The following is an 8691-nucleotide window of genomic DNA, read 5'->3' as shown; positions in this document are numbered from 1 at the left end:
GGTGGGTTACATGGTACTAACAGGGAGGGTCATGGTGGTTATGAGGGTCATGACCACACCCTATAGCCTTAGAATGTTTAATTTGATTTATTTTATCTCTTTTATTATTTGTGTCTGCACTTAAAAAAAAACTAAATTTATCACACAAAATAATTTACCTAATATAAAATTAGAACTTAATTATAAGTAGCAACAAACGAAAAGCTCAAAAGTTTTGTGGTGAATATGCGAAAAGTAAAAAGATTAGGGGCTAAATTATCAAACTGTGATAAATTGTTGCCCAAGACACCGGCAATCTATTTCTTCCCTAACCCTTTTCCATACCCCAAATCAAACAACTCCACCATATTACCGTCGTCACCACCACCACAAACCACCACAACTAATGGCAGCAACAATGGTTCTCGATCCCAAACCCTCATCCACACCACCACCAACTCTCCCCAACCCCTACACCACCGACTCCCAATCAACCGACTCCGAAGACGACCTCTACACGCGCCTCAAAACCCTAGATCGCCAAATCGAGTTCATCGACATCCAAGAAGAGTACGTGAAAGACGAATTAAAGAATCTGAAGCGAGAGCAACTGAGATCTCAAGAGGAGGTGAAGCGGATCCAGTCGGTGCCGCTTGTGATTGGGCAGTTTATGGAGATGATTGACCAGAATAATGGGATTGTGGGGTCTACTACGGGGTCTAATTATTATGTGAGGATTTTGAGTACGATTAATCGGGAGTTGTTGAAGCCTTCGGCTTCTGTGGCTCTGCATAGGCATAGTAATGCGCTTGTTGATGTGTTGCCGCCTGAGGCGGACTCGAGTATCTCGCTTTTGAGCCAGTCTGAGAAACCTGATGTTACTTACAACGTAAGTTATATGTTTTAAGGAGTTTTGAGGTTGAGATATTGTTGTTGATTCTGTTGGATGTTTGTTAGTTAGGGAGTTAGGGTTTCTGTTAACTTTCGTTTTATGTAGCCTAAGATCTTGTTTATAGTATAATTCTTGCTAATTGATATGCACTTCATTGTTTTTTTTTGCTAATTGATATGCACTTCATGAAATATGATGGTACGAAACCTATGTTGTTAATATCCTGATATATCGGTTATTGGTCCCCTGTTGAGATATCAATGCAAAATATCGGTACCGATAATATCGGCGATACTACCTTTCTTCTTGGTTCTACCATTTGTTTATCTTCTTATTGCTGCTATTAGTGTTTTAAGTCGTAATTGTTAGTTGTTAGTGTTAAATGTTAGTGTTTTAAGTCTTAGTCAGCTCCTACTTGCTACAATTGTTGGTGTTTTGCAGGTTGCAAAAGGTTAATTTGTTAATGGTAGACTGATAATTGAATTGAATTGTTAGTGTTAAATTTCTATATATGTAAGTTTGGCGTGATATTAAAATTACTGATATCCCACCAATATCTCACCGCGATAACCGCGTTAACTACTTAGTGTATAATTTATCTATATGAAGTGTGTAGCTTATACACCAAGATGATCAATAGTTTTGTGGGAATTGTATGAGCTCCATGTATATGATTTATCTGTATATTCTATTAGGTTCTCCATAGATTAGTTGTGATTATAACCCTGCGTAGCCAAACGTAAGGTTAAAATGTTGGAAGGATATCTGCTAGTGCTATGCTTGCTGACTGGAAGCTTATTTCTTTTTATTAATTAGTATTTGTATAAGCAGTTAAGACAGAGAGCTAAGTGAGAAAATGGTAGCTGAGATTAGGAAAGAAAGAGAATTGTTGTGGTCTTAGTGACTGGATGATAAGATGGCCAAAGATTTTCTGTAATGTGGTTTTTTATTTTTACTTGCATTTGCCTGTCAAAGTGTTTTACCCCGATCTGCTGACTTCTGGAGATTAACCTTTTTTTGAATTTTGAACTCACTGAGTTGCTGTTGTACCTATGGGTTCTCTATTCTATTACAAACGTGATCACGTCTTTTCTTATATACAGTGATGTTTGAAAGTTATTGTATTAGCTGATTGAATGGGTAAGCAGCTAGGCTTGCGCAGTTGTTACTGTTTTGATCTGCATAACTGAGACCAATGTGGAATTAAGGGAAATTCGAAAGGCATTATAGAACAGAAGTAAACCTTAGAAATCTTTACTTGAGAATTGGAAATGCATGGTTTTACCGTTGCTTCATTTTTATTGTGTGTTTCTAGTTTCACAGGGTCGATGTAAAATTTCTGTAATAACTCGACTTCTCCATTTTTATGATTTAGATGTGGTTGCTGCAAAGCTAACAATACTCTTTCTTGTTAACGTAATTTTATAGGATATCGGAGGATGTGACATTCAAAAGCAGGAAATACGTGAAGCTGTCGAGTTACCTTTGACTCATCACGAATTGTACAAACAGATAGGTATCGACCCACCACGTGGCGTTCTGCTCTATGGTCCACCTGGCACGGGTAAAACCATGCTTGCTAAGGCTGTTGCAAACCATACAACTGCAGCCTTTATTAGGGTTGTTGGCTCGGAATTTGTTCAAAAGTATCTTGGTGAGGTATGCCTTTATCATCCGTTTTTAAGATCTCAGACATTCACTAGAATTGATCTGTATGCGTGACATGTAGCTTTTACATCAATACATATATATACTTATATACTTGTCTCATTTGGCTCATGCGTTTATACAGGGACCTAGAATGGTTCGTGATGTTTTCCGTCTTGCTAAAGAAAACGCACCTGCTATTATATTTATCGATGAAGTCGATGCAATCGCAACTGCCAGGTTTGATGCTCAGACTGGAGCTGATAGAGAAGTGCAGCGAATTCTCATGGAACTGCTAAATCAGGTGAACTACTACGTTCAAATAACTATTTATTAATTTATCTCTTGAAAATTATGTATATTTTTCGGTTCTGTTGTATATAATGTCCTGTTATTGTTGGACTTACAAAACCATTGATTGGGGTTTCTGCAGATGGATGGGTTTGACCAGACTGTTAATGTTAAGGTTATAATGGCAACTAACCGAGCTGATACTTTGGACCCAGCACTTCTTCGCCCTGGTAGGCTTGATCGCAAGATTGAGTTTCCTTTGCCTGATAGGCGACAAAAAAGACTTGTTTTTCAGGTTACTTATATATTGCTTATATTTGTATTTTTATACTTTAAATAATTTGTTATAGTTACATAGTTTTGAGATGTTGGCATGATTTATAATGTTCATTTTGACTTTCTTTTGATATCACTTCTATTCTATGAAGGTTTGCACTGCTAAAATGAATTTAAGTGATGAAGTTGACTTGGAAGATTACGTCTCTCGGCCCGACAAGATCAGTGCTGCTGAAGTAAGTTGTTTTTCATGCAGTTTACACTTCAATATTATTACAGTTATAATGTGTCTTTGAATAAAGTGATCACATAAAAAGTTATATTTTGACACGTTCCTTGTTTAGCTAGTTTATTCATGATTTGACCCATTTGAGATAAAGCTCAACCAAGTCAACTCATTTATAAGTAAACGAATTGAAATTGCCACATTTAGCAAATCTATAATTAACTTGAACGTTTGTTACATCCAGATTACAGCAATCTGTCAAGAAGCAGGGATGCACGCTGTGCGCAAGAACCGTTATGTCATTCTTCCCAAGGACTTTGAGAAGGGCTACAGAACCAACGTAAAGAAGCCTGACACGGATTTTGATTTCTACAAGTAAAATCCAATGGTTGGAAGTAGGATAAAAGACCTTGTGCTGTTTACTTCAAACTTGTTGATCTTGTTATTACTATGGATGTTCATGTGATCTTTGCTTATGCTAGCTAGACCAACAACTGTTGAATATGAAAGATATTATGAGCTTCCTTCTTTTAAGATAACCTGTTTCATGCGGAACTCTGCTAAGCTATTATCCGTAATCCAGACCCAAATGTCACTCCTTTCACCTTAGTGTTGTTTAACACGCTTAAAAGCTGCTGTATTTCAGCCTTTTCAGCGCTTGTTTGCGGGATTTTTTTTCTACTCGAACTCCCAGCATACACCGCTGCTTCAGGCACCCTCCTGCAGCTCAGTTGTCATACCAAAATCCAGCTTGGTCACCTCTTCAAACGTAAGTGTTATGGTCCAAACCCGCTTTAAGAAAGTCTCTGTTGATTGATGCAATCGGTCCCAAACCCCGTTGAGAGTTTCCTTCGCCGGGATCATGTTCATACACCTACCTACCCACAGCTGGTCGCTTTGGTCTTTAAACCTCCATCGCCATTTGGCCAAAATGCTCATGTTCATCCCTTTAATACCCTCCAACTCCCTAGCCTCCGGTCTTCTTGCTTTGAACGATTCTTTCCCATGCCACCCACCTTATCTTTTGACCCGTCGCCCCTCCTCCCCATTGAAACCCCACAAGAGAGAGAGAGAGAGTTGTTGAGGGAGCCGAGGACCGACTTGACAAGAACCACCCTACTGGCCAAAAAACAAATTTTTTGACTTCCAAGATGAAAGTTTTGCAATGAACATGTTACGATCAAAATTCCCTAAACATCATCATCCTTCTCAAGCATGACAGCTGCATAAACCACCCATTCCCTAAACATCATCTTCATCGTCATCTTTCTCAAGCATGACCGCTGCATAAACCACCCGCCTTGACTGTGTGCGCAAATTATATATGTCAAAGAGTTGAAGTCTTTTTACGACTTTTAAGCATTCCTCATGTATGGGATCGCAGTTTGGCGTCTACATGGGTGGTATTAGCTTGCAAGTATTTAACTTTAACCTTTACTCAACTCGACATTATGTATGCAATTCAACCAGTTTATCTATATATACAAAAATCATTGTAAACCACACTTCAATGCGTACTCTTCGTTACAACTACGACACTACACGTGTCATCCCACTTTCGGTCTCATTGCCTATTCAGACGATGATCTGGGACGTGTGGATACTCGTCAGTCCACGTCTAGGTATTGATGATGTTTATTTGTCCACTAAACTAATACAACATCAATGCACCAACACTTACTGAGATTGGCATTCAATTTATTTGGAAAAAGAAGTGGTGTCAAGTCAGCTTCGTTCCACCATATTCTCGATATAGCGATAACTTCCCCAAGGTTTTGTCTTGTGAATACAATAGCTCATCTAATCAATTGCAACAAAGAGGTTTAAATGTTCGATTCTCACAACTCACAAGAGAGTTTTTCCCATATTTATATTTATTGGGTTTGGTCTGTCAGTAATCCAAATTTGCCGTTCAAAAAAAATTAACTTTGACACCCACTCAAAAATAATAATCGTTTTTTACACAATGATATTTTTATAATTATCAGTAAAACATGTTATATTAACTAATCAATGCACTACATGTGAACACACTGTCTATTAACCCGCAAATAACACTATTTAATGCATTTTCTATGTGGTCAAACAACGTGTTATTCGTTGTATATAATTATATAAGGTAGTCTTTTAATATCTAATCAAAACCATGTTTTGATGATATGGTCCATCCATCATTTAGTTTTACAAGAGCATCCACAAAGTGCAAACCCCACAAACCCCGTCACCTCATCGCCATATCAGATTTACAAACATCCTTAAAAAGACCTTACTTTATCAACAATGTACAAATCTCCACAACATGCATCTGAGTGGGATATCCACACAAGAAGTCCAAGACCCCATACCTCCAACAAACCGGACGAGTGCCACAATGGGACTAGACGAGCAAAGAAAGTATGTCGCATTCCAGCATAGAACATGTGAGTGAAAAGCACCACATTATGAGGGATGAAGGGACACTTAAGGGTTTGAACCCTAGCCTCAATCAATAAATACCCGTCATGTCAAATTTGACTCAAAATATTTATTAGCTAGTAAATACTGACGGCATCTACGCATGCCATAAACTATGTTATTTTTTTTTAATTTAAAAACAGTCAAAATGTTAGTTAAAAAGTAAACTTCTTCGAAATAAAGGTAAAAATGCATTTTAATTTAAAAACAGTCAAATGTTAGTTAAAAAGTAAACTTCTTTGAAATAAAGATAAAAATGCATAATTTAAAGCAAACTAATAAAAAAAAGAAAATTAATTTATTTATTTAAAAAGGCCCTCGCTATTTGCACACCTTGGCAGGCTATCTGCACACTTAGGGGTTTACATACGCTGCGTATTGTTCAATACGCAGCGTATAGGGTTACCTCAATACGCTGGGTATAGAGCTATACTCAGCGTATATAAACCATGGATTTCAGAGCCTTATCAGCAATCATTGCACAGAAAACAAGGGTTATATACGCTGCGTATAGGTCTATACGCAGCGTATATAAACCATTAGATTTTTTTAGTCATTTTGGTAGGTTTGAGGGATCATTTTTTCACAAAGTTTAAATACTCTGCGTATAGACCTCTAAGGAACGTATATAAAGGTCTGAAAATGTCTTTTATACCCTTGTGTTGAGGCTATACGAAGCCAAATACAAGGGTAGTTGTGTCATTTTTGTCTCATACGCTGCGTAGGGATCTATACGCAGCGTATACAAAACTCCATTTTTGTATTTTTTTATTGTGTATTCCTTTATTTATAAAAAAGTAAATTACTTGTGTGTATTTTGGGCTATTTCCATGTTTATTTATAAAAAAACAATATTGTTAAAAATAATACAAATATTAGATCCCGTATTGACCTCGTATAAGCCTATAAGTGTGATATCGTATCGTATAGTGGCGTATAGGTCACGTATTGACCTCGTATAAGCATATAAGTGTGATATCGTATCGTATAGGTGTGGTTTAGGTAACGTATTGACCTCGTATAAGCCTCTAAGTGTGATATCGTATCGTATAGGTGTGGTTTAGGTCACGTATTAACCTCGTATAAGCCTATAAGTGTGATATCGTATCGTATAGGTGTGGTTTAGGTCCCGTCTAATCCTATATGCATATACAAGACCTATAGGAAACCTATACGAGACTTATATACTATACACTACACGATACGATATGATGCAATACGATACGATACGATGCAATACGATAAGATAATTTAACTTAAACGATAACAATATAATATATTTGTATTATTTACGAATAATATTGTTTTTTTATAAACAATTTTCATTTTTTATAAATAAACAAAGGATACGATAATTTAATTTAAACGATAACAAAACAATATATTTGTATTATTTACCAATAATATTGTTTTTTTTATAAATAAAATCTTTTTTAATTTTTATAATTCATAATATTTATATTATTTTTAATTTTTATAATTTATATTTGTATTATTTACCAATAATATTGTTTTTTATAAATAATTTTCTTTTTTTTATAAATAAACAAAGGAATACAAAATAAAAAATACAAAAATGAAGCTTTATATAAGTTGCGTATCGATCCCTACGCAGTGTATGAGACAAAAATGACACAACTACCCTTGAATTTGGCTTCGTATAGCCTCAACACAAGGGTATAAAAGACATTTTCAAACCTTTATATACGTTACGTATAGGTCTATACGCAACGTATATAAAGGGTAGTTTTTATTTTTAACCCCAAACATGTGGTTAAATTATCTTTTTAACCCTTATAGTTTAAATACTTTGCGTATAGACCTCTAAGGAGCGTATATAAAGGTCTGAAAATGTCTTTTATACCCTTGTGTTGAGGCTATACGAAGCCAAATACAAGGATAGTTGTGTCATTTTTGTCTCACGAGACTTATATTATACACTATACGATACTATACTATACAATAACACCCTTAGAGGCCTCTATACAAGACTTATATTATACACTATACGATACGATGCAATACGATACGATACGATGCAATACGATACGATAATTTAATTTAAACGATAACAATATAATATATTTTTATTATTTACCAATAATATTGTTTTTTATAAATAATTTTCTTTTTTTATAAATAAACAAACGAATATGATAATTTAATTTAAACGATAACAAAACAATTTATTTGTATGATTTACCAATAATATTTTTTTTATAAATAATTTTCTTTTTTAATTTTTATAATTCATAATATTTGTATTATTTTTTATTTTTATAATTTATATTTGTATTATTTACCAATAATATTGTTTTTTTATAAATACTTTTCTTTTTTAATTTTTATAATTCATAATATTTGTATTATTTTTAATTTTTATAATTTATATTTGTATTATTTATCAATAATATTGTTTTTTATAAATAATTTTCTTTTTTTTTATAAATGAAAAAAGGAATACACAAAAAAAATACAAAAATGAAGCTTTATATACGCTGCATATAGATCCCTACGCAGCGTATGAGACAAAAACGATACAACTACCCTTGTATTTGGCTTCGTATAGCCTCAACACAAGGGTATAAAAGACATTTTCAGACCTTTATATACGCTGCTTAGAGGTCAATACGCAACGTATTTAAACTTTGTGAAAAAATGATCTCTCAAACCTACCAAAATGACCCAAAAAAATCTAATGGTTTATATACGCTGCGTATAGACCTATACGCAGCGTATATGACCTTTGTTTTCTGTGCAATGATTGGTTATCAGGCACTGAGATCCATGGTTTATCTACGCAGCGTATTGGTCAATACGCAGCATAGAGGGTTAACCCTATACGCTGCGTATTGACCAATACGCTGCGTAGATAAACCCTAATTTTGCTAGGGTTTGGTGTGATAATAGGCACTTTAGTGTGCCA

General features: G+C 34.9%; 1 protein-coding gene across 1 annotated transcript; it reads left to right on the top strand.

Annotated features, from left to right (window-relative positions):
- Window positions 1-309: 309 nt before the first annotated feature.
- LOC110873361 (26S proteasome regulatory subunit 6B homolog) lies at window positions 310-3850 on the top strand. Its single transcript, XM_022122276.2, has 6 exons — window positions 310-868; window positions 2300-2530; window positions 2664-2822; window positions 2952-3104; window positions 3238-3321; window positions 3556-3850. Exons 1-6 carry the CDS (start codon window positions 386-388, stop codon window positions 3688-3690), a joined length of 1245 nt encoding a protein of 414 aa, XP_021977968.1. The 5' UTR covers window positions 310-385; the 3' UTR covers window positions 3691-3850.
- Window positions 3851-8691: the final 4841 nt, after the last annotated feature.

The sequence above is a fragment of the Helianthus annuus genome, chromosome 8 (assembly GCF_002127325.2).
Source record: "Helianthus annuus cultivar XRQ/B chromosome 8, HanXRQr2.0-SUNRISE, whole genome shotgun sequence".
NCBI lineage: Eukaryota > Viridiplantae > Streptophyta > Magnoliopsida > Asterales > Asteraceae > Helianthus > Helianthus annuus.
Note: the sequence above shows the minus strand (reverse complement) of the source record. Positions and strands in the feature narration are given on the sequence as shown.

Excerpts from the sequence above, each read along its gene's own strand:
- LOC110873361 (XM_022122276.2), top strand. The coding sequence starts at position 386 with ATGGCAGCAACAATGGTTCTCGATCCCAAACCCTCATCCACACCACCA. Across the intron at positions 2,531-2,663 it reads TTCAAAAGTATCTTGGTGAG|GGACCTAGAATGGTTCGTGA; the intron begins GTATGCCTTTAT and ends GCGTTTATACAG. Across the intron at positions 2,823-2,951 it reads TCATGGAACTGCTAAATCAG|ATGGATGGGTTTGACCAGAC; the intron begins GTGAACTACTAC and ends GGGTTTCTGCAG.